Raw genomic sequence first — 20,237 nt, 5'->3', positions numbered from 1 at the left:
TGCCTCAGGACCAGTGCTGAGGATTTAGTGCTTAGACCTAAATTATGTCTTGTTTTTAATGATCTGGTTTTTAGATTGATTAGTATATTTGTAGCAACTTTCCAGATGTAGTTAGACTATGGATTCAATCTAAACTCATCAAAATGCACTTTTAATTTATGTTCGTGTCTGTTATTCTAGTTCCAGAAGAAAGCTTCTTGCTAGGATGTGTGTTTGCAATTGCGGACTATCCTGAGCAGATGTCGGATAAGCAGCTGCTGGCCACCTGGAAAAGGGTGAGTTGGGGAAGCTGAGGGCTGTGTGTGTGATGGCCTGGTTGGGTTGGCTTCCATGTGTGCACTTTGGTGGGCAGGGAGGGGTGCCCCCCTCAGTGCTGCCCTCCATGGGAGGTGCCCATCACTTTCTGGACTTGTGTTGCTTAGGTACCAGATGGAGTGTTAGACTTGCTGGTTCTTAGAACTCCTTCGGGGTAATGGTTATGTGTAATTGTGGAATGATAGTCCATATAGTTTTCTTTTTATTTGTTCTTTGTTATGGATGAAAAAGAAAACTTTGAAAAGTCTTCCTTGCAATCATGCTACAAATCAAAATGGAGCAATCCCTTTCTCTCCCTGCTTTACATAGAAACCAAGTTCAGGATAGAAGCATAGCTGGACTGTTCCTTGCTGTAAGCATTGCTGGTGTTTAAACCTCTGCCAGATGCCAAGTGTGCAGCAAGACGGTAATGTTGAATTGGGAGAGGCTGGGCAAGGGTTAGACAGAGCTATGTTAAAGCCGATAGAGGTGATCCATGTGTCCACAGGAGAACTTAGAGCAAGGATAGGAGGGGGTGACTCAGTCAGAGCAGCCTGATAAAGGTGAACCTGCAGCAGTAGTGGGGACTGTCATCAGTCTCATCCTGGCCAGTTCTTGAGTAAGGGAGAACAAGAGACAAAGGCTGTCTGTCTTCCAATACTTGATGCTGTGGCAGTGAAATTTGGATTTTTTCTTACAAGCCATATAGAAAAGGGGTGAATGGACTAGTTAGAGGCTGTGTTGTGTGGTAAGGTATAGACTCTGGGCTCACCAGGAGGGGGAATGGTAGACCAGCCAGGAGAGGATGATGCCTAAAGATAGGGAGCAGTGAAGTGGGGCATGGAGAAGCTTCATGAATAGGTAGAGCCAGAATCCAAGATTGTGGAACAGTAAAGTTTGGTATTTCATATGCTTGTTTGAGGTAGAGTCTCTAGAACTTGTGCTTGAATTCCAAAAGATCACTCTGAACAACTTCTTTCAGCCACTTGATTAAAAGTATATGTTACCACCCCCAGTTTGCAGGGTGCAGGGAATTGATCCATGGGCCTCTTATATGTTGGACAAGCTTTTGTTAGCCAAGCCAACACTCCTTCCCAGTTGGTTTGGCCTCCTCAAGTTGGCTTGAAGGCTTTTTGGTCTTTTCCTGATTTTTGCCTTCTCTTACTCTCAAGAAGCAAGAGGCCCAGCATTGTGCCAAGCCCCCAGCCCTGCAACACCACGTGATGGCAGTTGGGACAGAGAAGGGAAGAGAGCTGTCAAGAACAGCTTACCCCAATGGAGACACTGGCAGACTAAGCAGGGGGAGAGCAGTGCTGGAGCAGGGGACAGTTCAGGGCACTTGAAAAACTAGAGGCTGGACTGGCAAGATGGCTCAGTGGGTAAGAACACTGACTGCTCTTCTGAAGGTCCTGAGTTCAAGTCCCAGCAACCACATGGTGGCTCACAACCATCTGTAATGGGATCTGACGCCCTCTTCTGGTGCATCTGAAGACAGCTACAAGTACTTAATGATAATAAATAAATTTTTGGGCCAGAGCGAGTGGGAAAACCCGGAGCGAGTGGGACTGACTAGGGCAAGCAGAGGCCCTAAATTCAATAAATCCCAACAACCACATGAAAGCTCACAACTATCTGTACAGCTATAGTGTACTCATAAACATTAAATAAATAAATAAATAAATAAATAAATAAATAAATATATCTTTAAAAAGAAAAACTAGAGGCTTATTGAAGGGAGACTGTGATCAAGGCCAGGACATGGTCTATGGCTCAGCATAGCATGTGAAGCCAGTATTAGTTGAGGGTGGCGCTTTCTGAGTCTAGCACTCTGCAGCCTGCCTACCACATGAATGTGGGAACAGAGTAAGGATGAGTGCAGGTGTCCAGCTCAGAGTGCTCACCTCCTCCATACCTCTCCTAGAAGCCACTAATCCAGCAAGGGGTACATGGCAGCGAAGGAATAGGAGTTCTTGGGTGAGTATGAAGGGAACTCCAAGTAGATGTGAAACAGAACCAAAGAGTTGGCAGGTCAGACAAGGAAGATTGTTTGCTCTTGCTGAGGAAGCCAGTGAAGGTTCTACTTCCCTCCTGGGTAACTCCTAAAAAGGCTTGAGGGAGTGCTTGCTATACCCTGGGCTAGCCAGGGTCCCACCCTATGGGGCCTTCCACTGTGTGAGTGGCCGTAATACAGCAGTGACTCTTTCCTCTTCTTTGAGTGACTCAAGACCAAGAGCGTGTGGCGGAGCCTCTGGCAATGTGGGAGGGAAACCCTGAGGATATGTGTTTTGAATGCATACTTTAAAAGCACCTCACATTTCTCTGAAGAGTTTAGGAGTGAGGTTGGGTAGAATACTTTCAAGACAGCATATGTACTGGTGGAATGAAGGTCGTGGTTAGCACCAGGAAACAAAGCCTACACTAGGAGGAACATTTGTCTTAGGTGCCATGGGGAGTTCTTGGCCACCTGGATGCCTTGGCCTTCACACAGGAACATCACTGGGTAATGTGTAAGATCAGAAAGCAGCGAAATAGCACAGCATTTGTGAATTAGAATATATTAGTAATTATCAGAAGACACAACTCAGGCAGTGGAAAGCAGATGAAGCAAGGAGCTGCTGGCTCTGTCACAAACTTACAAACAGTTAAAATAAAAAGAAACACTGCATTTCAAGGTGGCAAGTGAAGGGAGACCAGGTCTTTCTTGGGGTTAAGCTTACATTTTAGCTGGTGTGCTGTAATGTTCAGTTTTCTGTGGTGATGGCTGATACTGAGGGTGTAAAACTCACAGCAGGATAGAATGGTCCCTTCTCCAAAACTCGCGTGTGCGTGCATATGTATATGTATGTGTGCATGCTCATGTGTGTGCTCACACCAGCCACAAGCATGTACTGCTTGTTGAGGCTCAAGACGTTGGATCCCTTGAAGCTAGAGATTCAGGCAGATGAAGAAGTGCTGGGAGCCAGACTTGGGTTCTCTCAAAGAGCAGTACTCATTCATCTCTGCTGAGCCATCTCTCCAGTCCATCAGTTATATTTTGATATTCTGATGTGACTTTTTGATACAGTGTGAAGGTTTGTTGGGGTGGTGGATCTGCTCTGAGAGCATTTGGTAGTTAGTGGAGACACCAGTGGTTTCCATTGTGAAGTCAGATCTATTGGACACTGTATGCCGCCCAGGCAGTTCTGCAACACACTCCACGGACCAAAATGTCCACAGTGCTGGGGTGAAGAAGCTCAGTTTTAAGCAAAACCGTTGCACTCCTGTTTCTTTGAAATGACTGAATGGTATAGTGTTACTCTGAGTGCTGGGGGAGATTCTGCGAATGGGGAGTGAAGCATGCCAGGGTCATCTGGCTTCTGGTCATAGCTGACTGAATTGAAATCACAGTTGGTAATAGTCTGAAGTGGTGACAGGTTTGCTGGGTCTTTTGTATAGATAATCCAGGCACATGGTGGCACTGTGGACCCCACTTTCACAAGCCGATGTACACACCTCCTCTGCGCGAGTCAAGTCAGTAGTATGTACACACAGGTAAGAACAGCTGGCCACCCTGGTTGGGAGGATGCCACAGTGTTATATTCATCCCTAGAAGCAAGTGCTTGCTGTGTGTACTTGTGGAACAGAGTGTCATGTTGTTGTGGGAAATTGTAAAAAAGATTGGCAATTTCCTGCACTATACCCAACTACTCTCTGCCCATGGTCCCGCTGCCTCTAGGCTAGCCTCTGTGTGGGCATTCTTCCTAGCTCCTGTTTGCCTGCCTCAGAGCTGCCCGTTCCTTCTCAGCCATCTACCCACTGTGGTCAGTAGTCCCAAACTTCAGTAACCTGGTTAAATCAAAACTCTAGAAGTCAGATTTGTATAACAATAAATTCTCAATTCATAAGATCCCCACACACTTTCAGAGCCAGTTGATAATGATATAAGCTGCCCACCTAGATTAGACAAGTTATCCCAGTTATTCTATCCTTTTATGAGATTATAACTACCTGTGGCAATTTAAAGCAATGTGAATCTGGATCATCTTCCTCTTCTTCCGAAATCTTCCTTTTTTCTCCCTCTCCTCCTCCCCTGTCCCCATCTCTGAAACTCTTCTCTCTGCCTCCCTTTTCCCTGTCCAATCACAGGCTTCTTGTTGTATTAATATTTAAAGTGATTGGACAGGGAAAATTCTGCTACATCATGTGATCCCAGCAGCCTTGACTGAATCATGTAGCAGAGTCCAAGATTGTAAACTTTCGATCCCTTTATCTTTACCGTAAAGAGGCAGGTATCATTGTGCCAGGGAATCAGACTGAAGATCATGCACGTTAGACAAGTGAACTACAAACATACCATCTCACAGTTCTTGGAATCTTCCAAAGAATATTTTCCTGCCTCCAAAATTAAAAAAGCCACTTTGGTGGGGTAGATACTATTGTGGACAGCTTTGGGCAATAGAGAGGGAATGGGACGTTCCAAGCAGAGGCAGACAAAATGAGACACCCTCCTAGTCACCACCAGATGGGATTTGGTACCATCAGGGGCTTTACATGCAAGGGCACCTGAGGCCAAGACCCAAGAGAGCAAGTAGTTAGCCCTAGGCGGTAAGCCCCCCATCGTCGGTCGCCTCTTTCCCTGAGGCTTTGATTTCTCCTCTTGGTTAAAAAATCTTCCTGCGCGTTGACAGATGAATGCTAATAGATATGTGCACAGACTTTAGGAGCACCCTGTTAGGTCCTGTGACCTACTCTGGACTGTGCACCTCATCTGTGGTTAATTTTAAGAGGGTGTTATATGTTTGTATGTAGGGGATTGGGTGTCTCTTTGTGGGGGGATTGTGCCGTGTCGTTCCTGACTGATTTTTCTTTTAGGCTTAATTTTAACCTTGTGTGTGTTTCTTTGTGGGTGCTTGAAACATGTAGGTGCCCTGTGAGCCTTAGATCCCCTGGAGGTAGAATCTTCAATTTTCTTGCTTTGGGAAGGTGGCCCCAAATTGTACAAGCCAACCATTCTGTAGGCCAATAGCAAAGAGCTAGAGACAACATAATTGTTGTTTGTTTGCCAGGCACTACGGGAGAGAAAGCGGTGTGTCACTGCACACTGGCTCAACACAGTGCTGAAGAAGAAGAAGCTGATGCCCCCTCATCGAGCCCTGCATTTCCCGGTGGCGTTCCCACCTGGGGGCAAACCCTGTTCACAGCATGTGAGGCCATCCCCTTTCCCACTTGACATTCCACAGTTCTGTCCCAGACCCCTGTATTGCCTTTCACCCCTGTGTGCCATGGATATGGTAGTAGTGCCTGGCACAAGATATGTCATTTTCTCTTGCCGACACTTCAAAACCTAGGATGAGTCACCCACTGTTAGATAGAACTGGTGGGTACTTGCCACCAGTTGACCCAGAGCCTGGATCATTGAGAAGAATAAAGACCTACCCTGTGTGTGTGCCCAGCATAGTAACCTGAAATCACCTGGGCAATGTTGCACAGATGCCAGAAGTCCTGCCCTGTGAGAGAAGCCGCAGGATGCCGTGTGCTTCATGTGCCATCTGTGACGTTACTCTTGAGATGCTTTAAGAGACGATAGTTCCAGAGACATCCCTCCTACTGTAGGATCGTGACAGAGCAGTCAGAGCCATTTGTGTGGTATTTCATTTGCTCTTTTCTCCCCAGATTATCTCTGTGACTGGATTTGTTGACAATGACAGAGATGACCTGAAGTTAATGGCATACCTGGCAGGTGCCAAGTACACAGGGTACCTGTGCCGTAGCAACACAGTCCTCATCTGTAAAGAGTAAGCTGGGCTTGGAAGTTGTTTCAGTCCTGCTCGCCCCCAATGGCGAGGGATGTAGATAGTTGGGTGGTTTGGGTGGTTTGGGGGAGGCATGGCCTCTTATAAGCCAAGCTTCTGGCAATCTCCTGCCTACAGCCCCCTAATGCTGGGATCCCAGGCATGCACCACCACTCCTAGCAGCAGTCCTTCCTTAATCCATCATAGTTTTGTGTGATTTCAAGTGTGCAAGACCAGAAGAGACTGACACAAAGGCCTCTGAGTGTCCGTCTTCCCAGTTTACTGCCGGCTTACTACTCTTCAGTGCCTTCAGGCTTTCTTGGGTGGTGGTGGTGGCTGTTTGAAGTGGGGTCTCTAAGTAGTCCTGGAACTCTGTGTACATCAGGGTGGTCTTGAACTCACAGAAATTGATCTGCCTCTGTCCTGGCTTTGTCTGCATTTTTTAAAGGCATTGGTATTGACAGCACTGCCAGCAGGGCAGCTGTGAAGACTTGACTAGGTGAATAGATGAAATAATAAACTTGAACTGATGAGTTTAGATACCTGGAATAGAGTCAGATCAGAGCCTGACCCAGTTGGAGCCCTGATACCCTTGGTGGGCAGCTTGGATTGCTGGCAGTGTTGCTGAAACATGCCTGCCACTTTCATTAGTTTTATTAGCTTTTTTGAAAATAGACAAAACTTCATAGTAAGATGAAACTAACATTGAGTAAATGTGTTTCCTCACAAAAAAGACCAAGCGGCTTGAAGTATGAAAAGGCCAAAGAGTGGAGGATCCCATGTGTGAATGCACAGTGGCTGGGGGACATTCTGCTGGGGAACTTTGAGGCCCTGCGGCAAGTGCAGTACAGCCGGTACACCGCCTTCAACATGCCGGACCCCTTCGTTCCCACTCCACACTTGGTCTTGGGTCTTCTAGGTCAGTGGCAGTTGATGTGCCCTCAAGCCTGCATACATAGCTGCTTCCTTTAGTCCCTCTGCTTAGCTGCACTTCCTCCCATGCTGCCCCACTTCTACATGATGTGGTTGTGGGTTTGTTCTGTCTGAGAAGCTCTCCTCCTCACTGTCACTCCCTGATGGTGTCCTGCCCCATGTGTGCTCAGCCCTTTGATACTGTACAACCCTCAGGGGAGGACTGCCCCACAGAGGATAGAGGATATAAGATGACTGTACAACCCTCAGGGGAGGACTGCCCCACAGAGGATAGAGGATATAAGATGACTGTACAACCCTCAGGGGAGGACTGCCCCACAGAGGATAGAGGATATATGATGACTGTACAACCCTCAGGGGAGGACTGCCCCACAGAAGATAGGGGATATATGATGACTGTACAACCCTCAGGGGAGGACTGCCCCACAGAGGATAGAGGATATAAGATGACTGTACAACCCTCAGGGGAGGACTGCCCCACAGAGGATAGAGGATATATGATGACTGTACAACCCTCAGGGGAGGACTGCCCCACAGAGGATAGGGGATATATGATGACTGTACAACCCTCAGGGGAGGACTGCCCCACAGAGGATAGAGGATATATGATGACTGTACAACCCTCAGGGGAGGACTGCCCCACAGAGGATAGAGGATATATGATGACTGTACAACCCTCAGGGGAGGACTGCCCCACAGAGGATAGAGGATATAAGATGACTGTACAGCCCTCAGGGGAGGACTGCCCCACAGAGGATAGAGGATATAAGATGACTGTACAACCCTCAGGGGAGGACTGCCCCACAGAGGATAGAGGATATATGATGACTGTACAACCCTCAGGGGAGGACTGCCCCACAGAGGATAGAGGATATAAGATGACTGTACAACCCTCAGGGGAGGACTGCCCCACAGAAGATAGGGGATATAAGATGCAACACAGCTTTTTAAAGACATTTTTTTTTAAATGTCAGCTAATTATAGAACTGACACTTTTTTTTTTTAAGATTTATTTAATATCACACATAAGTACACTGTAGCTGTCTTCGAACACACCAGAAGAGGGCACCAGATCTCATTACGGGTGGTTGTGAGCCACCATGTGGTTGCTGGGATTTGAACTCAGGACCTTCAGAAGAACAGTCAGTGCTCTTAACCGCTGAGCCATCTCTCCAGCCCCCTTTAAAGACATTTTTTATTTATCTTTAAAAACTTCTGTTTGTGTAAATATTGATGCTAGGTTTTAATTCTACCTTTCTAAAATGAACATTTTTCAGGTTGTGTTTTGACATTCCCCTGTGAAGCCCACTTTGTTTTATAAATCTTTGGTCATGGGAAGCCTTGCTCTGTGTTCCCACTGGACACCCAGCACTGTATAGCTGTTTGTCCCAATGGACTGCCTGGTCCTTGCAGGGTGCACATCTGGTGTCAGATCTACCTTGTTGCACAGCACAAGCTGTCCCCATGGCCAGCACCTGTGTATTGGTCCTTGTGGGTCCTACTGGGCACATGGTGCATACCCTTGGTGAATCACCTGTCCTGGATCCTGAGCTGCAGTATCATAGCTACACTTACCCTAAATGAGTACTGTAGACAAGCCTTGTGTGTCTACTAGGTTCCCTGCCTAAGAAGGCCTTACAGCAAAGTTTTGTAGACATTCAGTGTGGAAGATGACATCTTTCTCTTTCAGATGCATGGAGGACCCCAGTGAAGGTGACTGCAGAGCTGTTGATGGTATGCCAGCCCCACACCCCATAGAGGCCATTGCTGTATGTCACCACACACACACACATACATATCATTAGCCATTCCTGTATGTCACCCCACACGCCCCACTGTGGACACTCCTGTATGTCACTCCACACACCCACACACCCCACTGTGCACACTCCTGTATGTTAACCCACACATCTCACTGTGTTTACTCTTGTATGTTACCCCACACACACACCCCACTGTGGACATTCCTGTATGTCACCCCACACACCTTACTGTGGATACTCCTGTATGTCACTCCACACATCTCACTGTGGACTCCTGTGTGTCTCCCCCAACCGCGCCCCCCCCCCCCCCCCGCGCGCTCTCCCCCGCCAAACACACACACACACACACACTGGCTGTTGCTGTGCCACTCAAGTACAGTGAAGATGTTCATGATTGCTGGCTTCTTGTCACTTGTTTAGTTGCACATGAAGGGTATCTCCTCTGTCATCCGTGTTAGCATACCAGTCTGCATGTTTCTGTACTGTCTGTGTGGGTGGTGATTGTGCTCATGTGTACGTGAGAATCTTTGCTAGTGTCAGAGAGCCATGTCACACTCGAGGAGCTAAGGAGCAGGACTGTCATCAGATGTCAGTTTTTCATAGCTACTGGACAAAGCCTTGAGAGCCACTAGAAGTGGCAGAGGTATGGCCACACACAGGCCACAGGTCAGAGTTCCCTATTGTTGGGGACGTTCCTGAGGGTTCTTGGGTAGGGTCACATCACACTGGATATTCTGGTGAGCTGCTTCAGGATAAAGCATTTTGGAAGTTGATTATGGATTGTCTGTTAGGAACTCTCTACATTTTCACCCTTAAGGCTTGATGAGCCTGTGGCTTTGTTGTATTAGTGTTTACTCATTTAAGACCTATTGTTCCCTGCTGGAGAGATGGCTCAGCTGTTAAGAGCACTGGCTGCTCTTCCAGAGGTCCTGAGTTCAATTTCTAGCAACAACATGGTGTCTCACAACCATCTGTAATGGGATCTGATGCCCTCTTCTGGTGTGTCTGAAGACAGTGACTGCCCTGTGTCATGTAGCTTTGAATCAACAGGAATGGCCATTTCACATAGCCCAACCAATCCCAGATGATATAGAATTGAGGGTAGGACAACTCAAAAGCCTAGGATCAGGGCCTGAATGGCAGCTGAGTTGGTCAGCTTACCAGTTCTCCCATATCCGAACCACCAGGATCGTGTCTCCACCACTTAGCCACACTATTAAGCCATCATCAGGAGCCAGGGTCAACTCCTGCTCTCATGCTCTTGGGGCCGACTCACCCACACTCAGGCCTCCAGAGTCAGCTCCACTGTGGTACCCAGTCAAGGTGTGGGGTTCACTCGCCTAATTGCTCCAGCCTATGAAGGGCTGGGCCAGTTCTCTGGCTCTCACACCGTTAGGGACTGGCCCACTAGTGCCTTCACCTCCACTGTGTTGTCCAGGTGAGGTGCAGGGCCCAAGCTCCTCAGTGCTACAGCTAGTGACGATGCAGGGCTAGCTTTCCCAACTACCGAAGGTGACAAGGGACAAGGTGCGGGGAGGGCATCACACTACCCCACCTGACCCCCCCCACTCTGGTTGCTTTTTTAAATAGGTCCCATATAGAGCCCAGTCTGGCCTTGAACTTAATGTTTACCTGAAAATGACTATAGTGCTAGAATTATAAGTATGAGCTACCGTGTGGTGCTTTTAAAATGGGCTTGTAGAGCCAGTCACGGTGGAGAATGAGCCAGTGTCATGGGCTGGGCAGTGGTTCTGCACCCAGCCCTTTATGTATTTGCAACAAGAGCTTATTTGTGGAGGCTGGCCTTGAACTCACTATAGCTTAGACAGGCCCAGCCAACTGAGTTTACATACAGTATGAAGAAATGAACAGTGTCAGAGTGTGGGCGGCCTCTGATGTGGGGACCCCACAGACAGTCTCCATTCCCCGATTCTGTCTGGAGTGGAGGCTGGAGCTGGTGGGTAAGGCCTTTTGCTGAGGGAGCTTGGGCTGGTTCTGGTACATGAGGCTCTTGCTAAGATTGAGCACCTTACCTTGCTCATAAAAGCACTGTTGATGTGATTGTCACTTGGTATGTAGTGTGTGGCTTCTGGTTTGAGGCTCGTCTTGTTTTACGGAGATGTGTTGGCGCTGATAATGTGTGCTATATTCAAGGTTGGAACAGAGTGCTTGAGTAAAGATGGGGAGTTGATGGTTGAGAATTCTGAGAAGTGAAGGGAATGGGCAGGCATGTTTAAATATCCAGAGATTTGGTGACTACGGTGGGAGGGAAAAGAAAAGGCAGGTCTCTGCTCCTGGCTGGGTCCACCCTACCTAGTGAGGGCAGTGGCTCTCCTGTTGATTGGGGCCGAAGGTGTTGGTGATGTTGTGTCTTCTTGGAGGCCTCTGTATTCGGAGATGGACTGAAGTATACAACATTTTATTTACAGGGTGTAAGATTACCTCCTAAGCTGAAACCGAATGAGGTCGCTAACGTCCAGCCTTCTTCTAAAAGAGCCAGGTATGTGCAGCAGGGCAGACTCCTCCCGTTCCTCTGTCCTTTACAGGTTGGCTTTGGAACATTGCTGCCAACTGTCATGTTTCTGAGAGTTTTCATAGTAAATTGTATCCAAGGGGCTGGAGAGGTGGGTCAGTGGTTAAAAGCAGTTTCCAGCATCCACATGGCAGCTCTCAATTGCCTGTAACATCAGTTCTAGGGGACCTGATGACCTCTTCTGGTCTTTGCAGTCACCAGACCACACACATGGTGCACAGACACACATGTAGGCAAAACACATACATATAACTGTAAGTTGGATTTAAAAGGATTTACTTTTGTCACATGACATACCAGTGTCTTGTTTGACAGATACTCAGTGATTAAGCATGTTTCTTTCTTATTTATTACAAATAAAAACCAGGACCTTTTCTCAAGCAGAACTTTACCCTGACTATGTGTGAAGCAGCAGCGCTGTGGGGAGTCGCACTGCCACCTGCAGTGCTCCAAGTGCACTGTGCTGAGCCCCACTGGGTTCTCCAGTTCTCGGGGAGGCCACCTTGGGAAAGACGACAGACTCCTGAGTAACTTCTGTGCCTGGCACTCTGCATGCTGATTGGCTGTTATTACATGCCTACTTTTTTGGTTCATCCTGAGGCAGTGTGGCTGGCCAACAGTCCTGCCTTCCTGAGAGCGGAAGCAACATTGAACTGAAGCAAGTTAGGAGGCTCTATTCTTAGGATACTCAAGAGCTCTTGGCTCCATATTGTACTTGATGAGAGGGAACTGTTGAGGGGCCGGCCATTTGCAATCAGCATTTTCTCCTCCTCCTTCCTTCACTCACCACACCCGCACACAAGCTGAGGAAAACTCAGGTTTATAGATACGGATAAGGTTTAATAACATTGAAGGTGAATATACAAGACCCAAGGCTTTTATTTAAACTATGCCTTGCAGTGTGCCTTGGTGAAGACAGGGCTAGAACTTAGCTGTGTAGAAGTACTAGGACATCCTCTCAGTGTGTTATTGTTCGTGTAACAACAGCCACAGAGTCATTTGACGGTTTTAAAAACCTAACATAAGGCAGTAGGGGTGTGGTCACTTGTAGAGCCCTTACCTGTTGTTCCATCAGCCCTACTACAAAATACTAAAAATAAATGTTAATGTGAAGAGCAGCCGCTGTGTTGGGCACATACATGTTAATGTGAAGAGCAGCAGCTGTGCTGGGCACATACATGTTAATGTGAAGAGTGGAGACTGTGCTGGGCACATACATGTTAATGTGAAGAGCAGCCGCTGTGCTGGACACATGTTAATGTGAAGAGTGGAGACTGTGCTGGGCAAGCTGATAGACCAGTGACTTAGACGCTGGGTCTAATGCTGCTTCCTTAAAGTACTGGACCACAGTGATGGGGAGTGAATGATAGGAATGTTTTTCTTTCTTTTTTTGGAAAGGGTCTCATGTAGCCTGGCTAACCTCAAACTTACTATGTCCCTGAGGTTGGCTTTGAATTGATAGTGCTGGCTGCCCTATGCTGGCGTTGGAGGTGTGTACCACCATGACCACCTGAGAACATGGTTCTTATCAACAGTGATCTGGTGCTTGATTCTCCGGGATGTGGTGGGACTCTGGTAATTGATAGGAGAGAAAGGACTGTCATCCATCCCAGGAGCACCCCTCCACTCTGACTCTCAAACACCTAAAGTTTGTTAGGTTCGGGTTCCCTAAAGAGCCCCTGTTTGAAGTCATCACTGCCCTGTGTGTTTGCATCACAGAATTGAAGACTTGCCACCTCCCACTAAGAAGCTGACTCCAGAGCTGACGCCTCTAGTGCTCTTCACTGGGTTTGAGCCTGTTCAAGTTCAGCAGTACATTAAGGTGAAGTTGTGTTTACAGGTTTTCAGCAGTGTCCTCTGCCTGACTTTGCTTTACACTGGCCATTTATTAGCATAGCGCTTAGCAGGGGGATGTGAGCGCTTGGCTAGTATGCATGGAGTACCCTCATTGCTGAAGTGGCACTGGCAGTGATGGTTGATCAAGAGTAGCCTGTCACATCTCCACTGATAGTGTTTATGAAGTATTGGCAGTTGCCTTGTTTAATGGCATTATTTTACAATTCGTTACTAGTTCTTTTGTTAACATAAAAGTCTGGACCATGAGAATGTTTTTTATTATTATTATTAATTGGCTATTTTATTTACTTACATTTCAAATGCCCCCCTTCACAGTCTTCCCTCTGCAAACTCTCTATCCCATTCCCTCTCCCTTTTGCCTCTAAGAGGGTGTTTCTCCACCCACCCACCCATCTACTCTCACCTTACCCCTCTAGCATCCCCCAACGCTGGGGCAACAAGCCCCCACAGGACCAAAGGCTTCCCCTCTCATTGATGCCAGATATGGCCATCCTCAGCTACATATGTAGCTGGAGCCATGGACCCATCTATGTGTACTCTTTGGTTGGTGGTTTAGTCCTGGAAAGCTCTTCAGGGAGGCGGGTGGGTCTGGTTAGTTGATATTGTTGTTCTTCCTTTGGGGTCCCCAAGCTCAGTCTGACAGTCTGATGGTTGGCTGTGAGTATCTTCATCTGTTTTAGTCAGATGCTGGCAGAGCCTCTGAGAAGAGAGCCATACTAGGCTCCTACCTGCAAGCACTTCTTGGTATCAGCAATAGAGTCGGGGTTTGGTGTCTGCAGATGGGATGGATCCAAAGGTGGGGCAGTCTCTGGATAGCCTTTCCTTCAGTCTCTGCTCCATTTTTTTGTCCCTGCATTTCCTTTAGACAGGAACAATTCTGGGTTAAAATTTTTGAGATGGGTGGGTGGCCCCATCCCTCAACTGGGGGTCATGCCTATCTACTGGAGGTGGTCTCTTCAGGTTTAATCTCCCCTCTGTTGGGTATTTCGGTTAATGTCATCCCTGTTGGGTTCTGGGAACTTCTCACTTCCCCAGCATCTGGGACTTTCAAGTGGTCTCACACACACACACACCCATTCCTCACCCCTTTACCCCCACTACTTCATTCATTGTCCTGACCCTCAGGACTTCTTTCCTGTCTGTTCCCATACCCGATCCTTCACACACACAATCACACCCTTTCCCTCTCCCTCACAGTGCCCTCCCTTCTCCTACCTCCTGTGACTATTTTGTTCCCTCTTTTAAGTAGGATTGAGGTACCCATACTTTGGTCTTCCTTCTTTTTAAGCTTCATATGGTCACTGAGTTGTATCATGGGTATTCTGAGCTTTTGGGCTAATATCCACTTATTAGTGAATACATATCATGTGTGTCCTTTTGGATCTGAGTTACCTCACTCAGGATATTTTCTAGTTCTGTCCATTTGCCTGCCAGCTTCATGAAGTTATCAGTTTTAATAGCTGAGTATAGAGACTTCAGGCTTGAGAGGCACTGGACCTCTAGGTTCTCTGAGCACATGGCCTTCCCATGATTGGGTCTCTGGGGAAGAAGGAGGCTACCCTGGGTAGGGTAGGTGGGGTGGATGGAAATAATAGAACATTTGTAAATACACATTTTGAGAGAACATGGGAGGGATTGGTGGGATCTGGTAATTAGTAGTTTGGTTTTGGTGGAAGAGGGTCAAAAATTCACTGACTATGTGGTTAGAGTCATATATTTTCTATGTAAAATGTACTTTTTTCTTATGTGGACTTTCTGTGTGTTGTGTTGGGGGCAGGGTGTTATACATGTGCCGCAGGGTACATCTGGAGGTCACAGGACAACTTGTAGGATTTGGCCCTCTCCTTCAACCATGTGGGTTCCAGGAATGGGGCATTTTTGTCATTGAGCTTGATGGTAACTGTCCTTACCCACTGAGCCATTTTGCCAGCACCCCACCTTTTTTTTCTTTTCAAGGAAGCATTTGCTAACACTGCTGTTAGAAATGTTATTTGTAGTCCTGCTCTAAAACCCGGGCAGGACTGTTGCCTGGCCTTTGTTACATGTGTATGCTTTGTGCTTTGCTTTTCCTCAAGAGTGCAGCTGAGGAAGGTGACATGTCACTCTCTGCTGACATGTGGTTCCCTTTCTGCTGTGTTTGTGGCTCCAGAAGCTGTACATTCTTGGTGGGGAAGTTGCTGAGTGCACGAAGAAGTGTACCCACCTCATTGCCAGCAAGGTGACACGCACAGTGAAATTCTTGACGGCCATCTCTGTGGTAAAGCACATTGTGACTCCGGACTGGCTGGAGGAGTGCTTCAAGCGCCAGACATTTATCGGTGCGTTCTGGGCAGGGCTGGGCTTTTTCTCCTCTTCTTCCTCCTCCTCCGCTTCTTCTTCCTCCTCTTCCTCCTCCTCCTCCCCCCTCCCCTCTTTCTTTCTTTCTTTCTTTCTTTCTTTCTTTCTTTCTTTCTTTCTTTCTTTCTTTCTTTCTCTCTCTCTCTCTCTCTCTCTCTCTCTCTTTCTCTCTTTCTTTTTTTTTTTTTTGGTTGTTGTTTTGAGACAGAATTTTTCTGTGTAGTCCTGGCTACTGCCTGGCTAAAGGTACTCATTTTCAATAGTGAAGTTGTGGCTTTTTCTTGAATTTATCCCAGTATTTGTCTAGTTTGTTCTTTAACTATGTGGTATTTATTCATTTAATTAAGCTCATAAATTTATCGCCTATGACAGGGATTCCTTTGATTGACATCTTTCTATTCTATAACAAGACATAAAGGTTTAGTCTTTGAATGGCATCAAGGGAAAAGGCAAACTGCAGCCTTTGAAGTACATTTCATTTGGAAATTTCTCCTGTGATATCCAGTTCCCACTGTACTGTAAAGTCTTAATAGACGAGAGCACCTAGTAGACAAGAATGGCCACATTCTTATTGAAGCCTGTTGGTGAGCAGCCTGTGGAAGCTCTATAGACATGATGGCCCCTCCTGTTAGTTATACTGGGGGCTGCAGTGTGGCTCTGATAGAACATTTGCCTGTCTTATAGTTGTCTTAGTCAACATTTATTACCACAGACCCCTTTGGTCATTGTCTGCGTGGAACCGGGTCTCTGGTTGCAGGTGGACAAGGGAATTGACAGACAGGGAGTGTGGATCTGAATGTAATTTGTCAAATCGAGCATCAAACTTTTTATACAGAAGAAAATAGGGAAGTTGGGTGACACACCGGCAAAGTACAAAGAGGTTACTGGATTCTTACACAAAACAGAGGAATGCAAACACGGAAGGACTGGCAGGAACCAACTGGGATAAAATTCAATGTTAACAATTGGGATCAAAAACATTCTTAGAAGCCAGGGGCAAGGGCTTTGTGCCTTTGCTATAGTTCCTACTCTAGTCTATTGTATAGTCCACCTTCTTCCTAGGCCATTGTAAATACTTGTATATGGGTGTAACTCAGCTATCTATAGTTCTAAGTATCTACTCTGGTTCCTCTTTGGATCACAAACTTCCTTCTTCCTAGATAATGGTAAATTTCTGTGTAGGGCAGTGACTTAGCTATCCATGCTCAAGGTTGGATCAAGGACTGCCTAGAATCTAACTTAGCTATATGTCAAAATATCAACCCTTAGGAGCACTTGTAATAAAGCAATATTAAGGGAAAGCACACAGATCCTTTTACCAACTAAAGCAAGTACATTAGGGCAAAAGTTGCTACAATGAAACATCATGACCAAAAGTAACCTGAGGAGGAAGAGTTTATACTTTCATATCATTGTTCATCACCCAAGGGAGTTAGGATGGGAACCCAAGCAGTGTAGGAACTTGAAAGCAGGAGCTGATGCAGAAGCCATGGAGGAATGCTACTTACTGGCTTGCTCCACATGACCTGTTCAGCTTGCTTTCTTACAGCACCCAGGACCTGGGGATGGCATCACCCCCCAAAATCTGAGCCCTTCCTAATAAAGAAAATGCCCTTCAGATTTACATACAGTTCCATCTTCTTCTGGGAACAATTTCCCAGTTACCCCTTCTCTCAGATGATTCTAATGAGTATCAAGTTGACATAAAAACAGCCAGGATAGTACCCAAGTCACAGGATGAGTGTGACTGTGGGTTGTATGTCCTGCCTGCCTGTAGGCCTGGCTCTATGCAGGGTGCACCTTTCAGAGCACACACTTGTTTTGTTTTCCAGATGAGCAGAACTACATCCTGCGAGATGCTGAGGCAGAAGTGCTCTTCTCTTTCAGTCTGGAAGAGTCCTTAAAGCGAGCCCACGTCTCTCCCCTCTTTAAGGTATGCTGGTAAGGAAAGCCCCTACAGAAATAAGTAGGCGTAGCAGTGGTGATAGATAGGATCACCCAACTGTCCTTTCTATTTCATGGTTACTTTCTGCAAGGGAGTGTAGTACAGCTTAATAGATGTTGATGGGCTCTCACTGTGTAGATAGATCAGACTGGGCTTGAACTTGCCACATAAATCAGGCTGGCCTCCAACTTACTGAGGATCCTCTTGTCTCCTGGGTACTGGGATTAAAGTAGTATGACACCATACTTGGTTTCAGGAACATTCTTTACTCTGATGGAAAAATTGTTACAATAATCTAAAAAGGAGATCTGTCATTGATAAGGGATCCAAGTGTGTGTTGATGAATAATTGAACTGATATAAGACATTTCAGGTTTCAGGCTTTTTGTCTTGATTGTTTTATGGGGCGAGATTTAGAGGCCAGCTTGGGCCTCTAAATCTCGATCCTCCTGCCTCTGCCTCCTTCCACACATCCTACTGTCACTGGCCGCCATAACCAGCTTGTTGGCTTTTGACTTTTAACAAACCTTAGAAAGCCTCTGCTTATGTTCTCACTAAATGCACATTCCACTAGAGATGGTCCTTGGGAACATTCTGACTGAAAGCTAAATAGAAAATTTAGGAGTTTGTATTTTTAATATTTGATAGATAAGAGGCTTCGGGCAGTTGGGAAGTAATCTTTTTGTTGTTTTTTTTCTTTCTTTTCTTTTTCCTTTTTTTTAAATCAGAGAACTAAGTAGTCAGTAAAACTCATCTGGTCATTGAACGTCTTAGGAATGGTTTGGAAGCCAAGATTCAGTTTTACGACCAGGGTCTGAGTTTTCCAAATGTTTACCTTTTTCTGTGAGAGTTTTGTTATAAGCCTCAGAAAGAATCAGCACGAGTATGGTTTCCTTGCCTGTTTGTAGCTGAATTGGGGCTGCTGCTCCTCTGCTAGGCAGACAGCTATGGCCAAATTCTGAGCTACATTGGAATTTTATACAGACTGGCAAAAGTGTGCCCTCATCCTGCTTTGGCATAGTGTGTTCAGCACTTCTCAGCAGCTCCGAGAAATAAGACTCAGACTCAAAATATATTTACAAATACTTGGCCATATTAGCTAGGCTCTTCTCTGACTAGATCATTTTAACTTATATTCTGACATGCAGCTGGTTACCTGTGCTCAGGTACCATGTATCATCAATCTCCTCACATCTTTCTCAGCAAATCTCCTGTGCTTGGCTCTGTCCCAGAATTCTTTCTGCCTCCTGGATGTCCCACCTATTTTCTGCCTAAGCCATAGGCCATAGTCTTTTTAATTGACAGGTGTGGCATCCATACAATACACAAGATTTTCTCTACAATTTCCCTTTTTAGTAAAATAAAAGGCCCTTTTTCTTTCAATATGAATTGAATATAATTATAACAATTATGAAACTATAAGGTATGATAAACATTAACAATGTCCACCCACAGTATTCGACAATTAAGGAAAATTTTCTATTATTTATCCTACCTTAGATTATAACCTAAAAACATATTTATTCTTGGACCTAGAATATCATCTTAAGTCCTAAACAATTTAAGCTTATAGTAAGATTCTGACTATCTAGTCTTCAACCCCATCAGAGACCTGAAAAGGAATAAATATTAACTGAATACTCACAAAGTGCAGGGATGCAGCTTCCAAAAGTTATATAAATGACAGTGATAGCTGACTGCCTAGACAGACTCTAGTGTTGTCCCTATAACATTGGAGCATCCATCTATTCAGATTTTTTGTGAGGCATGAATTATGAAGGACTTACATATGTGTCTTAGCAGAACTTGCCAGTCGACTTCCTGCGTCCATTTGTCCTTTATGCACAGATTTCTCTGTAGTTGAAGTATGGACATTTTCTCTGCCCAGTGGCTAGTTTGTCACACTTGAAGCAACTCTATATGGTGATTATTGATACACATCATCTTCTTTGACATGGAATGGGGGTACTGTCGGGAGCAGACCTGTGTCAAAAGATCTTTTAATGAGATAATTATAAATGCCATATTCTGTGTATGTCCGAAAATTTTGAAGACTAATTATCTACAGTATATCTGAATTGTCAAACATTGTTTATTCTTAGCTACTAATTATCTGAATATCTCAGGGTTTCCATTGCTATGAACAGACACCATGACCAATGCAACTCTTATAAGGAAAACATTAAATTGGGGCTAGCTTACAGGTTCAGAGGTTCAGTCCATTATCAAGGCCAGAAGCATGGCAGCATCCAGGCAGGCATGGAGCAAGAGGCTGAAAAATCTACATCTTGTTTCAAAGTGAAACAATACAAGGCTGGCTCCTGAGGCAACTAGGAGGAAGGTCTCAAAGCCCATTCTCACAGTGACACACTTCTTCCAAGAAGCCACACCCCCTAATAGTGCCACTCCCTGGGCTAAGCATATTCAAACCACCATACTGAATAACTTTGAAAAAATTTATTGTAATTAACTAAACTGGTACCCAATATGACCATGAGTTTGACTGCATTTAACTTGCATTTCTTAGCCTAACAGTTTGAGGACTCGAGGTCCATGGGCTATGTATATATAGTTGAAGTTCCAGCTTGAGACATCTTTAGGTCTCAGCCAGTTTCAGGGCTGTTCCTATGTAGAGGAATCAGCAAATGATGTTGTTACCTGTTCTATTGGTCTTCTTGATTTCTTTCTTTCTGTCTGTAGCTAAGATCTTTCTTTTTTTTGGGGGGGGGGGTCTTCCTCTATCAAATCTGACTTTTATTAATTTGGATGGAATCCATAGTTTTTCTTTTCCTGTAGAAACAAGAG

The 20,237-nt window shown here is 45.8% G+C and overlaps 1 protein-coding gene across 1 annotated transcript in view; it reads left to right on the top strand.

Moving 5' to 3' along the window:
- Positions 1-20,237, top strand: part of Paxip1 (PAX interacting protein 1) — a 50,657-nt gene that overhangs the window by 26,268 nt on the left and 4,152 nt on the right. The window contains exons 8-17 of the mRNA XM_085836547.1: positions 181-275; positions 3,730-3,825; positions 5,340-5,477; positions 5,947-6,068; positions 6,800-6,984; positions 8,689-8,732; positions 11,191-11,261; positions 13,014-13,116; positions 15,301-15,469; positions 17,321-17,421. Of these exons, the coding sequence (XP_085692673.1) occupies positions 181-275; positions 3,730-3,825; positions 5,340-5,477; positions 5,947-6,068; positions 6,800-6,984; positions 8,689-8,732; positions 11,191-11,261; positions 13,014-13,116; positions 15,301-15,469; positions 17,321-17,421 (1,124 nt within the window). The remainder of the gene's footprint in view (positions 1-180; positions 276-3,729; positions 3,826-5,339; positions 5,478-5,946; positions 6,069-6,799; positions 6,985-8,688; positions 8,733-11,190; positions 11,262-13,013; positions 13,117-15,300; positions 15,470-17,320; positions 17,422-20,237) is intronic.

This window comes from Mus caroli, unplaced genomic scaffold (assembly GCF_978045245.1).
Source record: "Mus caroli unplaced genomic scaffold, Mus_caroli_1 scaffold_4, whole genome shotgun sequence".
Taxonomy (NCBI): Eukaryota; Metazoa; Chordata; class Mammalia; order Rodentia; family Muridae; genus Mus; species Mus caroli.
The sequence above is the reverse complement of the archived record's forward strand: the minus strand, read 5'-3'. Positions and strand labels throughout refer to the sequence as shown.